Raw genomic sequence first — 26,067 nt, forward strand, 5'->3', positions numbered from 1 at the left:
GGGTATGAAGGAAAAGATTAAAAAGTCCTTCGTGCACGTGCATCGTATTGAGGATATCTGGGTAGATCTCCGTACAGAAATGGAGGTTCTCAAAATGGACTACTGCAGGCTTACTGTTGAGCAGGTTATTGATCCGAACCTGGTGGACATTCCGCAAGGAATGATCGATGATGGTCATGTGCTTGATCCAAAATATATTTCACAAAGGGTTGAGGAAGCTCCACTTCCTTTAATCCAGTGGTCACACAAAGAGTGCACTTCCATTCTTGAAAGGTTTCAACCTATCCTTGCTAACACCAACGCTTGGTTTAAAGGTAATGGTGTTAGACTCATCAAAATCAAGATTGGGAAGGAAGATGACTCTACGGGGCCTCTTGGACGTAAGTCTGAGATTCAGATTGACAACAAAGAAGGTGCATCATCTTCAGGCACCGGGATCAAATTGTGGGTTAGTCGGGCAGTAGTGCTTCCTCCTGAGGAGGTGACAGTTCATGGAAAGGAAAAGCCCCGGTTTCATGTTCATGTGATCGATCCTGATAATCCAGAAGAAGGACAACAATCTGATGATACGGCTAAGTCTCTAGCTTCGGACTCACCTCATGAGATTCCTTCCTCAGTTTCCATTGAGATACCTCTTTCTCCTCTTTACATAATAGTGGAAGAGTCTCCTCAGAATGCAGTTCCTATTTCAGCAGTTGAGCCGCCTCCTGATCATCAACAAGAGGGTTTGCTGGAAATTCCTGAGAATACTCTTGCATGTATCCATTCGTTAGAGATTGATACCTCTACTTCTGGCTTTGAAGAATTTATGAGGCAATCTTCATGCCCTTTGGTTATTGAGCAAACCATGGTCGCCATCCAAACAGATACTCCTTCTAGGGTGACCACGACTGTTCAAACAGAAACTGCTTCTCTTTCGCTTTCAGCAGCTACTAGAGGAGAACTAGTTGTTTTACCTCCATGGCTTAGTTCTTTTACCCCAAAGAGGAAGAAGCAGGAAATCTCTCCTGATGTCTTTGATTATCAACAACTCAAATAGTCTAGGCCCAAGGTTGCTAAAAAGGCCAAGACAATCTCAAGAGTAACCGTTGATAGCAATAAGATGAAAGTGGCATAAATTGTTGAGCCCCTTGCGGATAAGCCACATGAGGAAATGCAAGTTGCTGATTACAGGGTTACAAACTTACAAGGATATAATTGGGCAAACAAACGCATGAAGTGGTCAAACACGATGCCCAACAATGTGTAGCCTCACTAGTGCAGCGGTATGATGAACTCCTAGCAAAGAAAGACAAGTTAGAAGAGGAGAACCGACAACTTGTTGCAACTGTTCATAAAATTACAAAACCCACTGTTGAAGGGAGTAATCCTACAAGTTCTTCCGGTTCCCAAGAGTTGATTCGTGGAGTTGACAGAGCTGCCCAGAAAGTACAAACATTGGATTCTTGGGTGGATCAACTTCATGATCTATGTGCACAAGTGCTGAAAGACATTTTCCAAATGATGTCTAAGTTGGAGGCCATTGAAGAGAAATTGAATCATACCCCCGACACTTCCAAACAAAATCTGGAAAGGGTTGAAGGTAGTTTGACAATCTGGCGCACCATGCCCCAACAACAGTTGAGTGTTCTTCAAGAGCATGCCATTATTTCTTCCAGGGTCATGTACTTGGAATTTGAAGAACTTCTGGAGAATAAAGCCCTTGTTCTCAAATCCCTCATTGAGGAAATTGATGATGCAATGAGATTGTGGGGTGAAGTATTTCAAGGTATTGTTTCCCATTGTGAGAAAGCCTCTTGCAACATAATGAGTCAGAATGGAGAGCTGATACCGGAAGAAGAAGTTCTTGTAGATCTACAGATGAGGATTCATAATGAATGGAGGAGTGAACAATTCTCAGCTGCTTCAATTCAGGCTCTGATGAAACATCAAACCTTTTTGCACGAAATCCAATCCATCTTGGAGAAGAACAACTCAATGCTTCTTTGATGCCATGATACCATTGTGAAGACCATGGTTGTTGCCAAGAATACCCACGAACCGAATCACGCTGAACTATGAATGATCATGTAAAAGTTCGAAGGATTCATATTTTCACATGCTGCAGCTTAAGTGTTTTTCAACACTTATGTTGTATTTTTCCAGATTTGTAATCTCTAAGTTGTAATTTTGTTTTGACAAGTTACATGTAAAAGCCTTTTTTATTTATTTTTAGTTAAGTCTTTACTTGCACTTTTGTAATTACATGTAAGGCAACTACAAGTTGTGTTCAGTTAGGACTGTAGCTGGAATAAGTCTTAGTTATTGAATAAGTCTTGGTGGTTGAGAGAATCTCTCAATTTGGTTAGGATCCTCCCACCTTTTTCTCAAGACTCCTCTTCTATAAATACTTGAGGGGTCTATTGTAATCTTTATCTTTTGGGAAAGCAAGCAAAAACTCTGCCAAATTTACAACAAAGAAAGTCTTTGAGCTTTCATGTGTGAATTCAAGAATTGAAAGAAATAGAAGGAAATTTCTCAAGCTTTGAGTCTTTGTGCTACATTCTTGAGTTCATGTTCTATATTATCTTTCTTGCAAGTGTTACTTCAAAGAACTTAATCGAATTTGATTTGCAGTCTTTGTGCTGCAAGTATTTGAGGTTAATATAAATAGAATAAATATTCTCTTAAGAGGAGCTGTAAGTCTTTGTGCTTGCACTTATTCTTAAGAGAATTTAGGAGCAGATTTTGTGAGAAATAGCTGTGAGTCTTTGAGCTTATACTACTTCCCATTGTTTTATGTAGAAAAAAATAAGATATTCCAGTCTTTGAGCTGTTATAATTTGTTCTTGATAGCGTTAGTATAGAAAAGGGTAGATAGGATGTCATGTCCCCTTTCTAGAGTGGACATCAGAGACAAAGGAGTTGGCCTATCATTGGAGTCTTGTAGGCTAGCAGAGATTGATTGGGACTCATTCAGTGCATATAATGACTGGATTTTTGCTTTACAGACAGTTTGAGGGCCATTTGGAGCAGCTCCTTGATTTTAGGGAGATTCACTATTTTTTAGGAGGTTGTGGCAGTTCCCATATTGTAGGTTCCATGGGACCATGTCATGGTTTCAGTTTTAGGAAGTTTGGGTGTGTTTCCTAGTTTCTAGGAGCATCCCTAGATTTTAGGGATGGGACAGCCAGTTAGTTCAACTTTTTAGGCGTCGGTCACAGATAGGTGACAAAGTTATATTCATGATTGTTTGGTCATTTTGGGCTATTATTGGATATCTGGAGATATTTTAATATATTTAAATATTTCCTAAGTTTGCGATTAAATAAATTAAAATAACGCTATGTATTTAGTCATTTCGGAGTAATAAGGGATTTCTGGCTTCATCTGGGTTGATATGCCTATGTGTTATAGCTCGTTGGAAAGGTCTTGAACTTTGCTACATGATTCTCACCTTTCGAAGTCTTTTTGGATGCCTGAAGCTATTTATTTGCAATTTAGTGTTATTTTCCTATAGTTGACGCCATAATTAGAAAATAACACTCTTTTCATAATGTGCCAACTTTACTCCCTTTTAGGGTTTGGCTTGGAAAGGAAAGGAGATATAAGGAAATGAAGACCAAATTGTTCATCATCTTTTTACACAATCAAACTTATTTTTGCGAATTAGCTCTGAGTGGGCGATTCTTTAGCTGGGACGCAAACCCCAAGATCTGGACTGGCTGGGATGTAGCCCTTAGCAATTTTTGGCATTGGATTCTTTAGGCAGAGTGCATTGTTGACAAAGATTGAGATCGCCATTCTTCATTGTGGATTCAGGTTGCAGAGTAAGGGTTTCAGCATGGCAGATTGATTCTTCAACTTGGGCGTGATCCTTGCAGCCTTAGGGCCGCCATTTGCAGCAGGTACATCTCACGTGGAATGTAAGGAATGCATGTATTCAGCCTTAGAGGTATTCTTGATTTATGATCACCATTCACCTTTCAGTTTGGCATCATTGTTGGATGTAAGTTCCTTGGATCTGCATTGGAATTATTATTTGGTTTTACAAATCAGCAATCTGTCTGGTACAGCTTGTAGCAATTCTGAAATTGGCTATATGTTCTTATTTTCAGTCTCCTTCATGTTTATTGTTCATTATTCATTACTTGTTTGAAAACTATCAAAAAACACAAAGAGAAACAAACCTTCTGCAACTTTTGTCTATTCTCTAAAACCATCAAAGGAATCACAGGAAAATATAGTTTATTAATTTAAAAACTTCCCATTTTTTTTGTAGAAAAAATAAGATATTCCAGTCTTTGAGATGTTATAATTTGTTCTTGATAGCGTTAGTATATAAAAGGGTAGATAGGACCTCATATAATCAAGACTTTGAGCTTGATATTGCTGTTCCGTCCCGAAGGAAGTGATGGAAGTCTTTGAGCTTTCAGGAAACTTCATTTCCTTTCTCTCATTTCATTTCAAAAAGTTGGTACTGCTGTTTTATGATAAATTGCTATCACTTTTCTGTGAAGAGAAAAGGATATTGGCTTTCTTGAAAGAAGAAGAAAGACTGCTATCCCATCCCATTTTATTTTTAAAGTTGTAGTTAGATAGGGGGAGCCTTCCCTTAATTAGGAGAGTTTTACTCACACACTGTGGTTGAAACCACAATTTTGTATATTTTCCTAAGTGTACAAAATTTTCAACCAACAGGGTTTTAAGTTTTTTGGATGATCATTATCACAACCACTAAGTGACCAATTGCCACTCATGAACCAAAACAAAAATTAAGCAGATAGACATTAGTTCTTAAACAGTTCCCTAATTTGTTCCTTTCTCCATTTATGGTAACGAGAGTTTAATTTACAATAATGCCTTAATTGTAAAAGATAAGATAGGCTGTAGAGATGCTAGCTCTCTTGTACTCTATTTATTCGTAAGTTTATCATTCTTACTGTGACTCTACTGTCACTGCAATGTCTCTATGTTCTGCTAAACAGTTATGTAAAACTGCTTATTGAGTACTGAAAGCTACTCTGCCTGTCTATCCTTTCCCAACTAAGGAGAAATTGGCCATCTTGCCATACAAGATTAATCTCAAAATTAAGGCAACTATGTTTTTTTCATTTCATATATGAATTAAATTCTGCTATACTAAAAATGCAGAGTCAGACTGTAATACACAGCCATACTGTAAATATACAGCCATATGCAAATATACAGCCATACTGTACTTACTCAGCAAGTAATATTTTATCTACTGATAAGAGTTACTCTCAGCTGTTCATTATAAGCACAGAGTCTAATATGTTTTCAGCTATCAAGAATTTCTCATAGTCATACACTATTGTGCCCTGAGTATTTTAATTCACAGCTGTCAAGATTGCACTCACATCCATACGTCATAATGCTTAGTGTGATGTAGCATTCTTCCATAGAAGGAAAATAATCACAGCCAAACAGGATAAGGTATGGTGAGGTTATAATTTCTTATAATCTAACATAAGCTACAGCCATGCTGTAATACTATACAGCGTATATAAGTTCCTTTTGTCAAAAGAAAGAAAACAACATGGCCATATATTTCAAGGCACTATACATACGTATTCATTTCTAGTCCAGAAAATTCAATTCTCAGCTGTTCTAAGTATGCACAGCCATGGCTGTGTATTGTCATTTTGTGCAAATAAATATATTTCTACATTTATGAAACTCAGTTCGTTAACACAAATGTTCACTAAAAAAGCAAGGAAGGGTTTCTTTATCATTAACCCTTTTGAAAACTCTACGAATTACAGCAAATCATAAGACAAATGCAGCTTACAAGAATAACATTTCTTCCTTCCCAAACTTAAGGTGACTAAGGCAAGAACGAAGAACATAAATTATTCCTTTCAGCTTTAGAAATGAAGCACATGACCTGGTAACAGAGAGCAACGAGTTGCTGTGCCTTCCATTGCAGATTGAGCAATGCCAAACAGGTTTTTCACCAAGCCCAGCCGCTAGTAAGGTTGCAATGTTATAATAAGAAGAGCACTGTAGTAAACAGAATGCAGAGCTCCTAATATTTTCAAAACCAAAACTCCCGTGAACAATGTGTATCGCCCTTCAAAACCCCCATGCCTATATGCTTCACCATATCGATTAACCTCCCTTTTTGCCCTATAAATCACGCCAAATGTATGCATGATTCCTTCACGGGAAAGATAGAAGAGTCACGCCAAAAATCCCTGCCTCCGTTTCTTCTTGGTGAAGGTAAGAGTCATGCCAAAATGGCTTCCTTCCCGACTCTTCTAGAAGGATTGATTATTTTTACCTTTGATTTTATTCATTCTCTATCAATATAAATAAACTATGAATGGCGTGGTTTCTCTCAGATTTGCCCTATAAAAATATTACAATGACATTGTATTAAGCATTAGATTTAATACACAATTAATACCTTAGCTTTGTGCCACAATAAGTTTAGCGGCTTGATTGTTATTTAAGATAATTTAATTCAACATTGAAGTTCCCTTTATTTTATATACTTGGCTATATTTTAAAATAGCCTTAATAGAATTGGCTTAAGCCTTGCACAAAAGAACCTTATGTTGCAAGAACATAAGAATTTTTGACTAAAGACTACTGTTTTGACTACTACAACTTGAGAAGCATTAAGGACATTAAAATGATCAGAAAGTTCTTGCCTTTCATGTGCCTGTGCTAAATGGTGATTTCTTCCAATGTTCTTACATTCTTGATGGGGCTCTTGGCCAATGAGCATTAGTAAGGAAAACGCAAGTATTTCTTGATATGGCCTGTTGAGTGCCTCTGCTGAATGGGGATTCTGTCCTAGGTCGTTTTCTTCATATGGGGCTATTGGGCCCATAGGCATTAATAAGGATTCCACAAAATACACAAATTCCCAGAGGCATTTGATACATGTATTGCCAATCCCATCCAAGATTTCAAGGAAAGTGATTTGAATTATTGAATCTTTCTTCTGAAGCAATTTAGTTACCTGAATAAAATATTAAAAACAACCTCAGAGCTACATAGAACAATTTGTGTTTAGCTGATCAGCTTTTAATAGGGGCACATTCCATGTTAACAATTTCATTTCCCAAGTGGAGGGTTCTTCCCTCACTGTAATGTTACATAGCAATCCATTGTTTGTTTAGAGCTGGCTTCTGCCTCTACTTTGGAAGAGGACTGCAGTCATTCAGGTTCAGTCTTCCTCCTTTTTTTTCTTGTTAATCTGAGTGGCCAAAGATCCTCTTTGAATTGAGACAAATGCCCCAGACTTGCTAAATTCTCCTCCAGCCCTGCAAAGTTTGGTTGGAGTCCCTCCTCTGGAGCTTCTAGTGTTTTCTGAAATCTCCTGATCCAAAACCAGAGCAGACAAATCTGCTCCTGATGCTAGAACTTCCTCATCCCGAGGCTCTTTGTTTGACCTCCCCAATTCCACACCAGGATTCTTAACCTGGTTGTCCTTCTTCAAAACTTTGCCAAAGGAATCTTGAGAGCTGATGGAATCTGGAAAACCAGTTGGATCTTTTCCATAATCAGACAAAAGAGTAGGAGGGGAAAGAGAGTCTTTACCTTCTTGGCAAAAGAGGATTTGAAGAACTTGCACTCCAGGGGATGCACCTCATTCAAAAAAATTCCCTGGTGGTGTTTCTGAAATAGGAATTCCTTTCTTGCTTTCTGAAACAACTTCTCTTTCCAATTAAAGCCCAGGCAAGGGAGATCTGCCAGAGTTATGACCCATTCTAATATGGCAGGATTTAGCCAGATGACTGTTTTTGTGTCAGGAGTACTGATGAAAAGGAAGGCCTTCATAATCTGGGTCCTGGATAAAGATGCCCAAGGCAGTAGACAAACAATTTTTCTTTGGAAGTGGCAAATGTAGTCATGCCTAGTTTTCAGATGCACAAAAATAGTATGAGAGAGGTCTTGGGAGGAGGAATATATTTTTGTGAGGTCTCCCAAACTTTTCTCAATACATTCTTGCTGCTCTCTGTCCCAAATTCCAGCAGAAGGCTGTAAGGCCTAACTCAAATCTGCACTCTAGAAGAAGGGAACTCTCCACAAGAAAAACTTGAAAACCATTTCTTAATATAAATTTCAAAGGCATTGAGACTACCTTGGTCTTGCTTGAGTGCTTCCTCCTGCATCTCTTGGGACAAAAATTTAACGACAAAATAACTTTTAGGGATGGAGGTCAAAGTATATTCAGCTGTCCATAGTGTTTATGCTCAGGACATAATCTCTCCCTTTGAAAACCTTTTGTCTGTGAAGGAGCCACAATCCCCAATTGGGTTAGCAATCACCATATCTTTTCCACTTTTGGAGACTTGTAGATCAACTGTTGGGCACTCAGCTGATATGTCCACCAGTCTCCTTTTTGGCTAAAGGTTTGGCTGCAGTGACTGTGTTTTCCAAATCTGTCACACCCAAGCAGCAACCCATTAGAGCTAGAATCAGGACACCTATTAGGGGAAGCCAACAACCATAGAAAGTCCCCTGCTTTCCTCAATCACTAACAAAAAAATGGCTCTGTCAAGATCTCCTGGAAACCACTCTGAGAAGATTGGAGGAGGGATCCCGCGAAAAACGACTTGATAAATAGGTGGCAATTTTCTCCTCACACCCCTCTGCATCATGATTCACCCACTATAATATATTAATTGTATAGTAATTTGTATTTATATTCAAAATGTTGTGATACATTAGGGGCAGAGCTCATAGAAGACATGGGAGTGGGCTTGGTTCCTTAATATGTTTATGCTCCACCATGCCTCAAGGTACCCCAATGGTAAAACATAGGGGTGGGCTTTGGTAAATGCATTTTAGTATGATCCCTATGTCTAGTGTCCACATGGCCACTACAAGGTGCCTCATCCGTGGGAACTGAACCTGGGTCTTCATTCCCGACCACTAAATTGAAACTTAATGGGTGAGGTATTTGTTACTTGTTCCATAACCTGGGCCAATTGTGTATGTTACACCTGGTCTTGAACTGCCCTGAAGCATGCATTGCTCTGCAGTCTTTTGGGCTGCACTGGATTTGCCCTCATTTTTGTTATTTGTGCTTGTTGTGCATTGGACGTTGCCCAATGCATAATGTCCTTTCCCTTTAGTCCTTCCAACAATGGTGTCCTTCATTTGAGCAGCTCTTCTTGAGCAGTTTTTACAACACTATCTTCAGGCACTTCCGCCTTAGTTAAAGATTTCAGTTTTAATCATCAATTACCATCTTGAAGTTATTTCTCTTACAAAACTTTCTTTCTTTCTTTGGCTTAAGTCACACCCATCATTTTCTGAATTCTTTTCCTCAGCTTCGATTTTGACAGTCTCTGAGGATGGAAGAACTTCTTTTATCCCTGTCAGAGGCTTCTTTGTCTTTTGGAAATTCGGCCTCCTTTCTAGTCATGAATTTATCAGATAAATTTTCTTTCTCTTTTTTCCTTTTTACTTTTTTAACATTGAAGAGTTCTACCTGTCTGAATATCAAAAAATCAGGCTTTCTTTTCAAACAATCACATAGTGTCTTAAAACACTTACAGACTTCCAGATTCAATATTTAACAAAACTACGCAACAGGATACCCTGACACTCAGCTACCTTTTGGATTTTCAAACGTGTATCCAGGAGAGGTTTAAGAAGACAAGATAAAAATCTAAATCATGAAGACCTCAACAATGATAAAAATAGTCCGGAATTCCAAGTGATAGAGAGAAATGGGAAATTCTGAGCTCTGAATTATTTCACAGTTTTCAAACTCCTCCATTGTATTGCAGGAGAGAACTCTATTTTTGATAATGCTATTCCAAAAATAGAGAGATAAATCTGGTAAAGTAGGCATAAAGGAAATTAAAGCTACATTTTGGGGAAGAAAGAACCTGTCTTAAGCATGCTGAAACAAGAAGCAGGCACAAAAGAATTTAATTCCCTATACTACAAGTTCACCATCAAGTTGTCTAGATACTTAAATTACCAGTCCTCAAATGCTGCCTTCCTTTATGCACACAATAAAGAGTGACAGATAGAGCACTCAGAAATGGATTTTCATGATGCCTACTGAGGGCTTTTATAGGGCCTGAATAATTTCCTCCAGGCAGCAGCTTATCTCCATGAGTTGTAATGCCTGCTTATTGCTTGTTGAAGACTGCATGAAGAGCAGAGACAAACACATGAGAGAATGAAGGGGAGTTAGTAGGAGCTGAGGAATAAGGGTCTCAAATCTTGAATTAAACAATCATGGAATTGAATTAATGGTGACGTGTTTCTCAATTAAGGGGCCAGCTCCTTAATCATTGCCAACCTTTGTTTGAAAACATTATGCCTATGGTACAGGACATAAGGAGTTATTCTAGATCATCGTCCGTTTATGCTACTTGTGGAAAATATTGATTTGAAAAACAATTTACATAATTCTTTTTTCATGGTCACTGATTTTTATGATTCATCTTTAGGTACAGGAAACATTGTTCCCTGGAGGTACAGGAAACATAGTTCATTCCTCTCTTATAATCTGATCCTCTTATTAGCCAGATGATATGCTGACCCGTTACACACTTTGCATATGACAGTCTTCAGTTAGGCACGGTATTTATGAAAGAAAATATATCCTTGATAACTCTTACCATCATTCAATTACTGCAGTTTTCGTTCTTAATGGTTTCTGTAATGATTGCAGAGTCTCCTTTAATGTTGAGATTGCTCCAATCTTGGCAAGTTGAACACCAGTTGATAAGGGTCTTGATTCTGCTTAGTTATTATTTGAGCAGCCATAGTCGTTGAGTAGATTTGAAGGGTGTTTCCAACGCTCTATGAAAATCCTGTGTCCTCTAAGTTGTTCTCAATGATCTATCCTTGGTTGCTTCATTAAATTTAGCTTTATCCACTTTGCTCAATGTGGAGATCACTTGAGAGTGTAATGTCCCCTTCCTAAGTGATAGGCAGTTAAGCAGGGATTGGCCTATCATCGGGTTCCCGTAGGCCAGTGGAGTGGAGAGGGAACCCAACCGGGGGTTGTAGAGCTTAGCAGGGAGCTTTATGGGCCTATCAGATTGGAGTTGTGGGATTGAATCCATGATTAAAATTGAAATATTAAATTTGGCCTTAGGGGAATAGTTAAAAGTGAATAGTAACAGAGAAACATAAGAGGAATAGTGAAAAGTGCCCCCCATCTTAGTAACTTAAGTTGTTTATAAAAGGGGGCCAATTTCACAATGAGAAATTAGACCCTCAAGGATATTTTATGATTTTAAGGCCAAATAGTAACCCCAAAATAGATAAAAAGACATTTTGCCTATCATTTGGATTCATTCTTACCTCTCCAATTTCATATCAGCAGCTTGCATGAGGGTTTCAGCAGGAACGCCAACTTCTGGAAGGTTTGGGAGATTTGGACAAAAACCCATCTCTCCGGGTATCAGTTTCCATCAGAATACAACTTCAGTGTGCATATGGCAGCTTTCTTTGAGGATTTATGAGCAGATCTATCAGTTTGAGGGCAGATTTTCTACAATTGGTTGCAAGGCAGACCTTCTAGAGAGCTCATTACTATCTATTTCCAGCTCTATTTTGGTCAGCCGCTACATTTTTGGATGAAGGATTTCAAACCCTAGAGTCTATTTAGGGTTTTACCATTATTTGGAGCTGATTTCTATATTTTTATTGGCTGGAATTTTACATCAGACCTATGAGCACATGTTAATGCTATGTTCATTGCTCTTTTAAGCAAAAATGAAAGTTCTTGATTATCCTGTGTTATGCATTTTGTTATGTTAAATCAGCAATCTCTTTTACGCAATATTCAAGAATCTTGCTTAAACTTCAAAACCAATCAAAACAAAAACAAAAACCAGTCAAACCCCATACAAACATACGCTGGCCAAAGACTTATCAATAAATAAACATTGCACAAAACCTCCTAATTTGGATCAGATTCGGTGAAAATTGGATGGGGGATCTTTCAGAGAGGCACTAGTACAAACCAATTTTTAATGGCCTCTTTGTGGATAAAACATTGATTTTTATTATGAATTGCAGTTTTTTTAATGCTTTTCCATTTCCTGGGTTACCATGGTTTGTCTGTGTTGTGTTTTGATGGCAGTTTGACAACTTAAGTTTATATTGTTTAACATGCTTTTGTATGTAATTAAATGACATGCATCCTATTATGTGTTTTGAGATTGATCAGATATTGTGAATTCAAAGTAGACTGCTTCTACATACATTATATGAACCCTTTTAATGGCTTTTTTACCAGAGAAAGTGGATAAATTATTAATTTTTATTGTGAATTGCAGTTTTTTTTAATGCTATTCCATTTCCTGGATTACCATATTTTGTTGTGTTGTGTTGTGATGGCTGTTTGACAACCTAAGTTTATATCATGTTGCATGTTTTTGTATCAAATTAAATGACATGCATGCTATTATGTAATTTGGGGTTGGTCAGATATTGTGACTTTAAAGCAGACTGGTTCTACATACATTATATTCCGTGTGCATCTATTATAAATATGTAGCATGTTATCATCTCTAAAATATGAGTGTCTCATTTAGGTAACATGTCTTTGCAGGCAGGCAATGCGGATGCTTTGCATTGTTATTATGCCCATGGGGAAGATAATCCAAGCTTTCAGCGACGAAGCTACTGGATGCTTGAGGAGTAAGATTGATTTTCTAAATTTTAAAAAACTTGGGAGATCATGGACATTTGGGTTTGAAAAATGGGAAATGTTGAGTATTTATTAATGATGAAAGGAATCACCTTTTGTAATATTCCTAACTGTGATATTTTATGACTTGTATATTTGTTTATTAGGTGGTCTATCGGATAGGAAGTTGCTTTCAAAATTCATATGATCAAACTTTTGCATGTTAGGTACTTGTTGTCTTAATTTTTGGATTTTTAAAAATTGACAACCCTTATGAATTTTTATTCAAAATTCATAGTTTCATTTCTCTAAGGCACGTTTTACGAGGCAAAAACTCATTTCAGTTTGTGTCTAGTCGTGCACGAGTGTTTTTGTCTTCTTTGCCTAAGTTTTGGTTGGTTTTTGTCGCTTTTTTCCTTCTTTTTTGTGCAAATTTGAGTTTTTAGATGGTCTTTGTAAGTAGTAGGAACTTTTGGATGACATTACAAGTAAATGCATGCACTTGTAATCAGGGCTCTAAGACTCGAGTACAAGTTAGTTCATTGTTTTAATAGTCAAATATACTTGTAATCGGGTTTTAGAGCGCCGATTACAAGTTCGTTCATTACCTTTTATTAGTTCAATATACTTGTAGTTGGGGGTTTAAAGTTCGATTTCAAGTATATCTTGTCACACAAACAAGAATGTAAAGTGTTGCATATGCACTTGTATCGGTCTACTTGAAACCCAATTTGTCTTCCCGCGTTATAGTAGGGATCCTCTTTAAGGCATTTTTGTTTTGTAATAGGAGTGTTCTTAACATGCCTATTTTAACCTTTGAGTGGAGTTTTGAGATCCCATTCTAACTTCTTCATTTGGAGCTGTGACAAGATTTGTGTGCGTTTTCCTTTGTTCTCTTTGGGATTTCGCTTCAAGGTAAGTGCTATCACCTTATTTTGTTCTTTCCTTCTTTTTGTTTCCCCCCCTCTTGTATTGATATAAGGATCCTGCCTTTCCTTTCGTTTTTCTCCCTATGTCATGTACATTGCTTGCTTGCAATCTATCGCCTGTATTCCTATTAATAGAAGTGTAGAAATACATGTTTGTTAACAAGTTTTGGTTTTCCTTTGCGTTGCGTTGTATGTATACTTGCAATTGGGTTTCAAACCCTCGATTGCAAGTGTCTTGGCTAGTTCATTCTTAGCTTTGCAAGTTACTTACTCTTTTTGGTGTTGCTTACTTGCAATCGGGCCCAAACTCCCGATTGCAAATTGTATTATCCTTATCTCTTGCACTTACAATCAGGGTTTTGAGACTCGATTATAAGCTGGTTTTTTCGCCGTTTTCTATCTGCAAGTATGAATACTTGCATTCGGGTCTCCAAGACCCGATTTGCTAGCTTAAACAATGCCACTCATTTGCTATCTCTTTCACTTGCAATCGGGCCTTGGAGACCCGATTGCAAGCTTACACCTATCATGCTCACTTGCTTACTTGCATTCGGGTCTCCAAGACCCGATTGCAAGTGCAAGTGTGAAAGTTTTTCCCTATTTCGCATCCATCATTTCCACTTTTTCAAGCTCGCAGCTATTCACTTGCATTCCACCCCTTGAGATTCGAAATTTTGCCCTTGTCACTATCAAAGTCTTGTCCATAATGCATTGTTCAAGCTTATCCACTCTTTTTCACTTTCTCCATGATAAATATCATGATAGGTCAAGAGATTAGGCATTATTTTCCAAGTTCTTTTGTTTGAAGAAAGTGTCATGGCTTCTTCCATAGCCTGTGATGATGTCTTAGACTCTTTGGAGTTTCATTGCAGCATTACATATTCTTGCTCGATGACAAAGGAACCATCATCTTCTTCAAACAAGAAGATGAAGTACAAATATGACAAGTACCATAATGAGATTTCTCCTTCTCAGGTGAGCTCTCCTGTTGATGAAATTAAAGACACAGAGATTGGGCATGTTGATATGTCCGAGTTCCTTGAGAGAGCAAAAGGTTCACCAAGTCATAGGATGCAGTTGCTCTTGAATAGCCATATTCACTTGGTTTCATCTTTCCCAGTGGCTGCCTTGGAACTAGAATTTGTCCTTGCTTGTGTTGCTCATTTTGACAAAGGATGTAGGACAATCAAGGATGATGATGGCAATATTATTATCAGATTGGATGCAAAAACTATTGATAAAATCTTCAAGGTTCCTGCTGCCCCAGTATATGTAGACATTTCCATGAAAGGTGCTCTTGATCACTACAACTAGAAAATATCAGATTGCATAAGGCATATAAATTCTAAATGGCTTAAAACTGCTAGGACCTGTTTCTCTAGCTGGCCCAAATTGTATCGTTTTGATTTCATTGAGGAAATCATTGATATGATCATACTTCTGAGCAAGATAATGGGGTTGAAACAGTCTAATGTATTTGATCTGGATGTATAAATACATTGTGGTCATGAGAAAAGCTCACTCTCATATCTTTTGGGGCGAAGTGATCAATAACAACCTATGTGAACAACTCTCACAAGTTCCAACCACTCTCACTTTCTACATGAATTCTTACCTGGTGTACAGAGCAGCGTCACTAAGACAGTTTCCAGGTCTTTCTACCGAAGGTGACAGATCGTTGGTACCAGTGTGGAAATATTATGATCAACTCACCTTGAGACCTAGTAGGATTCACTACAAGAGGGTACATGATGCCTTCTTTGGCCACTTCATGTGTTTATTTGATAAGACACTAAAAAACAAGAGTGTCTGAGTGTCTGAGGCAGCCTAGAAGAAACTGATTGAGTACGGTTGCTTCCTTCAATTCCCAACTTTCACTTACATGAGAGTTGGATGTTTTGAAGGTCATCCATATATGCTTCCGAGATACCCTACTGATAAGATCATCCTGATGGATTTGGCTAGACAGCTGATGACAGTTCATGCAGTCTAGTTAGCTCAACATAAGCTAGGGATTAATATATATTCACATAATCCATTGCAGATTGGCCGATATTCCTTGACAACTTCAGCAAGAGCCAAGGCAATGGAGACAAAAATTTAGGAAATAAAGTTGAAGAAGTTCAAGGTGAGAAAAGATTTTGACCATCAAGGGATGAAAGATAAAATTAAGAGAGCCTTCACTCATGTTCATTGTCTTGAGGATATTTGGGTTGATCTTCGTTAAGAGGAAGACATCAGGAAAATGGACGACAACAGGCTTACCTTGGAGCAAATTTTAGATCTGGATCTAACCAAGATTCTAGAAGGCATGGTAGATGACGGGAAAATTCTTGATCCAGAGTATACAGAACGAAGGGTCGTTGAGGCTCCTCTTCCATTTGTCCAATGGTCGCAGAAGGAATGTACCTCAATCTTTGATAGATTTCAGCCCATCCTTGCCAATACCAATGCTTGGTTGAAAAGCAATTATGTTAAAGCCATAAAGATTAAGGTTGGGGCAGAAGATGACTCAACAGGACCAGTTGGGCGTAAGTCTGAGGTGAGAGTCAAGTCCAAAGAGGGTGTTTCTTCCTCTGGTACTAGAATCAAGCTAAGAGTTAGTAGGGCTTTGGTTATTCCTCCAGAAGAGGTATCGCTGAAAGGAAAAGAGAAGCCTCAAGTTCAAATTCAGGTCATTGACCCTGGGGATGAACCACATGAGGAGAATGCTCCAGAATCTGCCACTACTTTGAACTCATTCTTTTCATATGACCACTCCCCAATTGTCTTTGGATGTTCTTATGTCTTCAATAGACACCATAGAAATGAGACTCGGACTCGGCAAGGGTGACTTGACTCGGGACTCGGGACTCGGGACTCGGATCGGCCAGGACTCGACAAAGTGAAAAGCCCAAGAAATTTAGCGATTTTTAAGGATTTAAAACTTGTTTCATGCACCCTTTATTAAACAAACCTTAAATACACAATAACATCATCAAATAGAAGTTAATTTGATCACATACACAAGTATACATCGATCACATTAGTATAAATGCAAATTGTAGCTGAAGGAAATAGCAACCAATAACCATAGATATATAAATAGTGTCAAATGTAAAAATATTACAAAACTCATGGAAGATGAAATCCATGACATCAAAATTCAAATGTTCCAGTTCCACACATATATCAAAAGTAAAACAACTACAAGTCTATGGCTCAGAGGAGCTTGCGTCCTTCCTACAATGGCGTCTAATCCATGACTCGCCATGACTCGGCCAAAACTCACCAAAACTCGCCATGACTCGCCGAGTCCGGGTCCGAGCTACCCAGAACTCGCCGAGGGTCACTCGGCCCGTGACTCGCCGAGTTTTGGCGAATCATGGCGAGTCATGGAACTCTGATAGACACAGATGTGGATTGTTCATAGTGATCATGTTGCTCCAAGTGTGTCCATTTGCACTAATGTGTCATCATCAGTAGCAGAGATACCTATGGATGTTTCACATAACAACTTGGAGAATGTTTTTGATGTAAATCCTTCATATATGTCATTCTATCAAGTGTGTCACTTCTTGAGATTGATACTTCCACCGTAAGCTTCGATAAATTCATGTTTGAAACTTGCCATGATCTGTCATCTGAGTAAACACTTGTTGCTATCCAGACCAAGGCTTCCCTTAGAATTACAACTGTGGTACAGGCAAAGCCTGTTTCTACACAAACTACAATTGTTGTTACAAATGCAAGCTCATTAGATTTACTTCATGGTTGAGCACAATCACTCCTAAGAGTAAAAAGTAGGAGATTTCTCCTGATGTTTTTGACTTTTAGCAGTTTAGAAAATCCAAACCCAAAGCTGCCAAGAAAGCCAAAACAGTGTCACGAGTGATTGCGGACAATAATAAGATCAAGTATGCAGAGGTAGTAGAACCTCTTGCTGATAAGCCACAAGGAGAAATGCAACTATCTGATTACAGATTCACAAGGGTGGAACTAGGAAAGCAAACACATGCTGGAATGATGCATGATGCTCAGGACTCAGTGGCTTCATTGGTTCATCGTTATGATGATCTCCTAGCAAAGAAGGATAAGCTCAATGAGAAAAATGCACAACTTATCTCAGTGATCCAAAAGATCACTAATTCTTCAAAAAAGGTTGATCCCTTGACTTCCTCCACTTTTGAAGAGTCCATCAAACAAGTTGAAAAAGCTGCTCAGAAGGCCAAAGCTATTGATTCTTGGGTAGATCAACTGGTAGATCGAAGTACTCAAATGGTGAAGAAAGTCTTGCTGGTGTTGAGCAATGTAAAGGGCAGCAAAGATAAAACTGAACCAGACTTTAGAAGCTTTTAAGCAAAGTTTGGAATCTATAGGAAGAGATTTGAAAATTTGGCATGAAATAGATCAATTGAAGTTGGAAATCTTGTGCAACAACACTGTGATACTAAACAGAGAAAGGTATATTGAGTTTGAAGAGCTTATGATCAATAGGTCATTAGTTGTCAAGGACTTAATTAAAGATATTGAAGCTACTCTTGAAATGAGTATTGAAGTGGAGCAGGATATTATCTCCAATTTTGAGAAAATATCTTGCAAGATGTTAAGTCAAGATGAAGAGTTGCTTCCTGAAGATGTGAAACTTTTTGAGTTGGTGTCAAGGCTTCATCAGGAGATGGAATCCGAGCAATTTACAGTGACCTCAATCAATAGATTTGTGGATTGCCAAGTTTTCCTTGATAAGATGCAGATTGTTCATGAAGAACATAGAGTAGCGATAGTGAATACCTCGATGTCATCATCAAAATTGTTGCTGTTGCAAGGAATATAGCAGGCCCAAATCTTGATGAATTGCAGGAATCAATTAATAAGTTTCGAGCTTTCATGGACAGGAATAGAGAAGAACAAGGAGTGTCTCCTGACACTTAAATCATATTTTTGTTTCATGTATTTTCCTTTCGACAAATTAGTATCAAAACTTGTAATTACATGTAGTCTCATTACTTGTAATCTTGTAACTTGTAATTACATGTAAACAAAATACAAGTTGAAATACAATAGGATTGTAATTTGGAATAAGTCATAGTTAGTTATAGTGGTTGTGGAAAAAGTCTTAGTTAGTTGGACTTCTCCCACTTTTTGCTCTCAGCCCCTCTCTTAGATATGTTGGAGGGTGCTCTATGCAATTTTTATCTTTTTAGCAAGCAAGAAAACTCTGTAGAAATTTACAGCGATAAAAACTTTGAGTTTTATACTTTTAAATTGAATTCTCAAGCAATACAAAGAAGGCATTTGAGTTTCAAACTTTATGTTGAAGCCTTGTTCATATATCCATTGTGTTCTTATGTCACAATAATATACTTGTTTGCATGTAGTTGAGATTTTGAAGAGAACTTTAATCTAATTTCTTGTAGACTTTGTGCTGCAAATATTAAGGATTAAATTGTTGTTGCTAAGTGTTCATAATAGGGAGAGAGTATAAGATTTTGTGCTTGTAGTTGCTCCTAGTTATAGTAATTTAGAGGTGCACCATATCAACATACTTTGAGCTGTTGTAAGTTGTACATCATTATCATATTAATCATTCTGGAAGGTTATCTGGACAGTAGAGAAGTATAGACATTGATCTTTGCTTCTATATTCTTGTCTTGAGGAAGTGACGGAAGACTTTGTGTTTTCATGGAAACTTTGCTTCCTTTCATATAAAGCATCTTTATTGTTCTTGAAATTTCTTAAAATTTCTGTATCTATTACTTTAGTTGCAGTTTCTTTTCTGAAAAGGGAAAAGAATATCATCTTTTCTGGAAAAAGAGATAAGGATGTTGTCCTACCCAAGATTAGATTAGTGTTTTTAGATTATAGTTAAATTAGGAAAGGGGGAGCCTTCCCTTAGAATTAGGAGAGTTTGTAACTCACATGCTATGGCTGAAACGATAATTTTGCGCGCCTCCCAAGGTGTACAAAATTTCAACCAACAGTACTCTTGCAAGCATGATAGTGGCCTATGCTTTGATTCTCAAGAAATCCATCTAGTTTTGGTCAAGGCATACAATAACTGCAAGTTAACACATTCAAGCTTCAATATATATTATACAATGATGGATTCTTTTTGTGATAGTGAAATCCATGATACCAAGGTCAATTTCTGAACTTTCCAAAAGTCTTCTTAACGTTTCAGCTACACACATATTGGCAAAAGGAAGCCTTTCACCACCTTCCATTTTTCTGACATCAAAGGTTTTTAAAGAAGACCTTCAATGTAATATCCCTTGGCTAATCTGACCCTGTTTCGCTTATTTGAACCCCAAGGAATACTGTCAAACACTTGGCATACAATGTTTGAAGCCGCTGTAGTGAATTCTTTATTTGTCTTCTTTGGGTTTGTAGGCTGCAAATGAAGTTATGGAAAGCTTCTAACAATGCAAAGTTGTTATAAAAATGATATACTAGCTGTTTTAGACCTTTACACACACATGTAATGACTGAAATTAACTAGTACAGCTAGTTGACATTAAGACAAACACTTGTCATGCATCCCAATGTATACCTACAGCCATTAGGCATTTAAGCAAACAATTGGCATGAAAGCTAAGTGGTTGATCAATGTAGAATGTTACCATGAATGTGGAATATGCAACTTATATCTCCATTAAACATATGCAACCTCCAAGTATTTCATGATATAATCATAATAGAAAATGATGCAATGAAGTAATGATTTTCTAATACAATGACCATAGATAGAAAACCTGGAATTTCAATGGCTGCCTTGATATATTGGTTTGATTCTCCTCATACGCAAAGCCCTTGTCAAATATATATAGTTGTTCACCTTTCTAAATCCCCTTCTATAGAATTCAAACTACTGTAGCGCACTGTTCATGCGCACTGTTCACGACACTGTAGCGCACTGTAGTCTCTTTCAATTTGCAAACAAACTCTGAAATAAACCCTCCAATCAGCTCAATATTGACTTCTGAATGAAGCCAACTCTCACAAGCATAATCAGATGATATTGCACACCCTCTATATGCTGTTACAATGAAGAAGCCACGCTCTCCAATGCTGACAAGCCTTGAATCCTGCAGAAACCTGTTGTGCGTTGCACACGCCCCCTGTCGCCGACAGGGTCCCCCTTTCCAGTTTTGAGTTTTTTGATCGTCATCCCGAGAATCGAATCAGAGTTTCTCGTGTCTCCTCGAGCGAGTTCGTGATCAGTCCGTAAGCTGATCAACGTTGGAGTAATGAACCAATGAGCCCTTTTGACTGATCTGGCTTTCGGGCGTAAATACCGAGAGTTTGTTCCAAAATTTCAAAACTTAACGCAATGCGAGCATCTTTTCGGACTCCAGGTCCGAACTTGGCGAAAGTCAAGATGAGCCGTTAAGTTTAAAACGTTGTGCGCTCCCCCCCTTTTGGATGTAAGCGTCCGAAGGTGAAAATTCAAAATTTGAAAGCATAAGGTGGCAATCGCATTCCGGACCCTAGGTCCGAAATTTCCAAAAAATTAAAGTTTCAAAACATAACACTGCCCAACAACGTTTTCGGACCTTAGGTCCGAATTTTAGTGAAGGTTAAGTTTAAAACACAGTGCAATAGCATACTTCGGACCCCCGTGTCCGAATAACACAAGCTGTTAAGTTCTAAAAAAAACATATCAAACAGCGTCTTCGGACCCTAGGCTCCGAAAAGAGACAAAGTTAAAGTTTTTTTTAAGCAACGTCAAAAAACCACGTTTCGGACCCCCGCGTCCGAATATCGACCAAGGGCGAAGTTGAAGTTTTAAAAAAAAACGCACATCATACATACTTCGGACCCTCGCGTCCGAATGAAAAGGACGAAGTGTAAGTTTTAAAACATATCAAATAACATTCTTCGGACCCTAAGCTCCGAAAAGGGCGAAGTAAGTTTTAAAAAACAAAAACGCACACCATACATACTTCGGACCCTAAGCTCCGAAAAGGGCGAAGTAAGTTTTAAAAAACAAAAACGCACACCATACATACTTCGGACCCTAAGCTCCGAAAAGGGCGAAGTAAGTTTTAAAAAACAAAACGCACACCATACACACTTCGGACCCTAAGCTCCGAAAAGGGCGAAGTAAGTTTTAAAAAACAAAAACGCACATCATACATACTTCGGACCCTAAGCCCCGAAAAAGGCGAAGTTGAAGTTTTAAAAAAAAAACACATCATACATACTTCGGACCCTAGGCTCCGAAAAGGGACAAAGTTAAAGTTTTTTTTAAAGCAACATAAACAGCGTTTTCGGACCCCCGCGTCCGAATGAAAAGGGCGAAGAGTAAGTTTTAAAACATATCAAATAACATTCTTCGGACCCTAAGCTCCGAATGAAAAGGGCGAACTGAGGTTTTAAAAACGCAGCGCATGGCACACTTCGGACCCTCGCGTCCGAATGAAAAGGACGAAGTGTAAGTTTTAAAACATATCAAATAACATTCTTCGGACCCTAAGCTCCGAAAGGGAAAGTGTGGTGTTTCAAAAGCAACGTCGAGACGCACTTCGGACCCCCGCGTCCGAATAACAAAGACAGTATAAGCTTCTAAAACAACATCAAAACGCACTTCGGACCCCCGCGTTCGAGCTTCAACATCATCGGGCAAACAGCGTTTTCGGACCCTAAGCGTCCGAAATTCCAAGGCGAAAGTTTAAAAACGAAGTCCAAAACGCAAGCAAAACATTAACGCAGAAGGCACGGTGTGTAACGCGGAGGTCAGGACGAGCAAACCCGCGAAGGTTAGATTCGAAAACCTCCAATTCAAAATTCGAAAGGAACTCTTAAATCCGAAAACAAGGAGGTAAGACACTGCATCATCCTCCCATCAACCATTTAAAATTCAGGTTGCTAGGCACAGAACCATGTGAAATTGATAAATCCTCTTTCATCCTCCAAACCGCGAAAATTTAAACAGGAAGGATAACCGTTGGGATTCAAATTTTGCAGGATCATCCGCTCGCCCCGCGCAACAAGGTCGGGCAATCACCCATCATTCGCTCCGATCAGGTAAGTACGCCTTATCGCGTACGGTCATTTAAAATGTGTGGATCAAATACGCAAATACGCAAAATTTGAAATGCTTAGAGTCTGCATCTCCATCATTCGAGCATCCAAAATTTAGGACTTATTCCCGGAGTTTGGCCGAAAACTGCATCTCTTTTCAAAATTCTCATGTTTTGCCTTTGTTAAAATTAATCCAAAAAATTCGAGAGTAAGAATGCTTAGTCATAAATCTTCAGGAATATGATGTTGTAGAAGTTAATCAGATTGTTAGCCCAGAGTGATATTTAAACTAATCTCGGTCTGTTGAAACACTTCTGTTATTATCTAACCCGCATCGTCATTCTCGTGTCACCTTGTAATCCGTGTCTGGCTGTGCAGGATAAATGCCTAAATCAGCGGCAGAATCATCAAAAACACCCGCTGCAGCAGAAACCTCACGAGCATCCAAATCAGACATCCCACGGAAAGTTGAAAGAATGAAGTATCAGTATCAGAGGGGAGGGCTAAGAGAGTCAAAGGTCCAGAGTATCTGGGACAACATTGGTGACACCGACCTTGGCCACATTGATATTCAGGATTTCAGGGATCGGGTCTTCTCACCCAATGCATATGGCAGGCCTAGGCAAATGCTGGAAAGTGGCATCGCCCAAGCAGCAGGTTTTCCTCCAGCAATCCAGAACTATGAATTAGTAGTGGACGCTGCTCGGCATTACGAGCCAAAGTCCAGATTAGTGCTTCTGGAAGATATCACTATTGCCGACTTCTCCCCTGAGGCTATCGGCGATGCATTTGATATCCCCTTTCCAAATAATCCCATAGCTACAACAATGGACGAGGCACAGGGGGCGTATGATATGAACCCAGCTCGATGCAGGGCACTAATTAACGAAGAATGGTTCAAAGAAAAAAGGCCTTCAAGCACCAGGATTGTGAAAAAGACCCCCAGAAGTGACTTTCATAATGAACATGGCGATATGGTCACCTTACTTAGCCGAGTCATGGGACTCCCTAAGTCCAACCACTTTGAAGAATGGATGTTCTATTTTACAGAACAGGTCTTTGCCGGAAAGTCTAAGTTTGACTGGGCTCAGATCATAAGTGATAACATCCACGCTCAGCTGATTGAGCTTGAGACAAAGAAGTATTTCACCATGACCTCCTATTTGGTCTATATGTTCGCAAAGAACCAGCCACTGCCAGGACTAATAATGAAAGGTGAGATCGGGAATGGGCCTGGTCAGGTAAAGGTTTATGATTGCTACCCGCAGCTGCACTACCAGGATATAGCTCAAAGGGAAAAGAGCAGCCCGGCTTACGCGGTTGGACAGTACGAACGTGTCAACGACGCCTTCACAATGCGCCTAGTCAGGCTAATGCAGGGAGGGTTGCACATAAGGCTCTCGGAGCAAGCTACCATTTTAGTACAGAGGTATGGGGCCTGGTTTATTCAGTTCCCAAGATTCTCCTACATCCGAATTGCTGGCTTTGAAGGTGCCCCCCTTCGACTTCCGCGGTACCCAACCGATAAAGTAGTCCTCATGGAGGTGGCAAGACAATCACGCCCTGCCGGCATATTATTACGAGAAAGCAAGCAGGCTGGATTCGCATTTCCAATGATCATAGGCAACCATGATGTCCAATTGAGAACTCCCACCCTAGCAGAAGAGTCCCTTGCAGAGCTAGCCTCCTATGGCCTACAGGAACATTTCCCAAGAAAATGTTTTGATCATGACAATTTGGCAAAGAGAGCTTACGGTAGGCGCTACAGAGCAAAGGAGTCAATTGAAGATTACTGGAAAAATTGCTCCGATGACTACGAAGTCAGGCGACGGGAATATTCTAGATTGAGTGTGCAGCAAATGCGACTCTTTGAGTACCGTCGGGTCCCGGATCAGCTCACAGACTCGGGGAACTGTCTCCAAGTCCGGGAATTCGAAGCAGTGAGGCATCTCTTGCCAGGCATTGATTGGTCTCAAGACCCAATCACGGATTTCGAAGCAGTCATGGCAGCCCCGGCAAGATACACAGATCAATGGTTACAACACCAGATCGAGAGGCTAGTCCATGAAGGGGTCCAGTTTACTTACCATCTGATGGGCAATTTCGACTCTCAGTCTTCCGAAGATGAAAGGACATCAGCTGAAAAACCAGAGAAAAGGAAGAAAACTAAGGCTTGCAGAGGGACTCGGACGTCCAAGAGAACAAGGAGGGAGAAGATTCCCATAAGAAGGCCAGAGACCACTTCATCTTCAGACCCCAGTTCGCCCGATGATGCCATAGATTTGGATTGCATACCTGCTCCGCCTTCCCAGAGCGACATAGAGGCATTCCAAGCCAATGATCCTCCTGCTCCAGATATGCCGGACACCGAGCAAAAGGGCCCCAATCCGACTAAGCCGGGTGACCAGATAGAGGAAGGAGAAATCCCATCCACCCAGGGGATCGAAGTGCATGAACCTACCCAGCAGAGCCGCCATGAATTACTACTCCTCCATGCAGCCAAGGACGACTCAACTGTCGAAGGGGAACAAAGAACAGACGAGATCCATGAGCTCGAGGGAACCAAGGAGCCACCATCACAGGAAGATGTCAGACAATTATTCAGTGAGATAGGGGAGAACTCAGATGCAAACAAAGAGCTTCCTCCTTCTTCCACCCCTCCGATGGCGGGACAGCTGTTAATTTGTGATCAGCCAGTTGGAAGTATGGGAGCACAAGGTGCTAACTTAACCCTATCCTCAACCCAGACGGTGCCTCAAGAGTGGCTGATCGCCAGAGCTCAGCGCAAGGCCGCCACCAAGGCGCCCATCGACCTTGAAGACATCTTCTCACGAATGGATCAAACAAAAGCAAAAGGGAAGAAGAAACCGAGAACATACTCTAAGATAACCAAGGATGGGCAAAGGAACCGCACTCTTCATATTGCTACCCCGCCCGTAAACAAGCTAGCAGATCAAATAACCCTGGCAGATTATAGCATTACGACTGTCCCCATCGGACGAGCTACAAAAGAGCAAGAAAAGGAGGAATTTAAGGACTCGGTGCAAAACATACTCAGACAGCTCGAGGAAATCACGGCTGAAAAGGACATGTATCGGGCTCGTGCTGAACAAGCCGAGGGATACATCGATAAGCTCCTACGGCCACTACACAACCCCTCTGAATCCCATATTCCCCCAATGGCATTGGCGCAAAGGACCACAACTGAATTTGAAGGAATCCGGGATACCGCAAAGGCCGTTAAGGAATGGGTGCAAGACATTAAGAAAAAGGGAGAACAGATCCTCAAAGAAGTAAAGGAAATGGCTCTCCATCGAGAGCTCACTCTCGTCAGGTTGTTGGAAGTAAAGAGAGAATCCCTTCACATGCATGAAGTAGCGGCCTCTACCCTTCCCCTCCTAAGAGCTCTTTTCTGGACACATACACAAATTCCCACACTGCCTGACATCTTGAATCCCCATAGCATCAGTGTTCTCAAGGAATGGTATTGGACCGTCACCATGAAGAACGACG

The 26,067-nt window shown here is 39.6% G+C and overlaps 1 protein-coding gene across 4 annotated transcripts in view; it reads left to right on the forward strand.

The window, feature by feature from the left end:
* LOC131038474 (calmodulin-binding transcription activator 4) overlaps positions 1-26,067 on the forward strand; it is a 209,216-nt gene that overhangs the window by 40,435 nt on the left and 142,714 nt on the right. For all 4 annotated transcript variants that reach the window (XM_057970913.2, XM_057970910.2, XM_057970912.2 and 1 more), the window contains exon 4: positions 12,545-12,633. In XM_057970913.2, coding sequence (XP_057826896.2) covers positions 12,545-12,633 — 89 coding nt within the window. The remainder of the gene's footprint in view (positions 1-12,544; positions 12,634-26,067) is intronic.

This window comes from Cryptomeria japonica, chromosome 10 (genome assembly GCF_030272615.1).
Source record: "Cryptomeria japonica chromosome 10, Sugi_1.0, whole genome shotgun sequence".
NCBI lineage: Eukaryota > Viridiplantae > Streptophyta > Pinopsida > Cupressales > Cupressaceae > Cryptomeria > Cryptomeria japonica.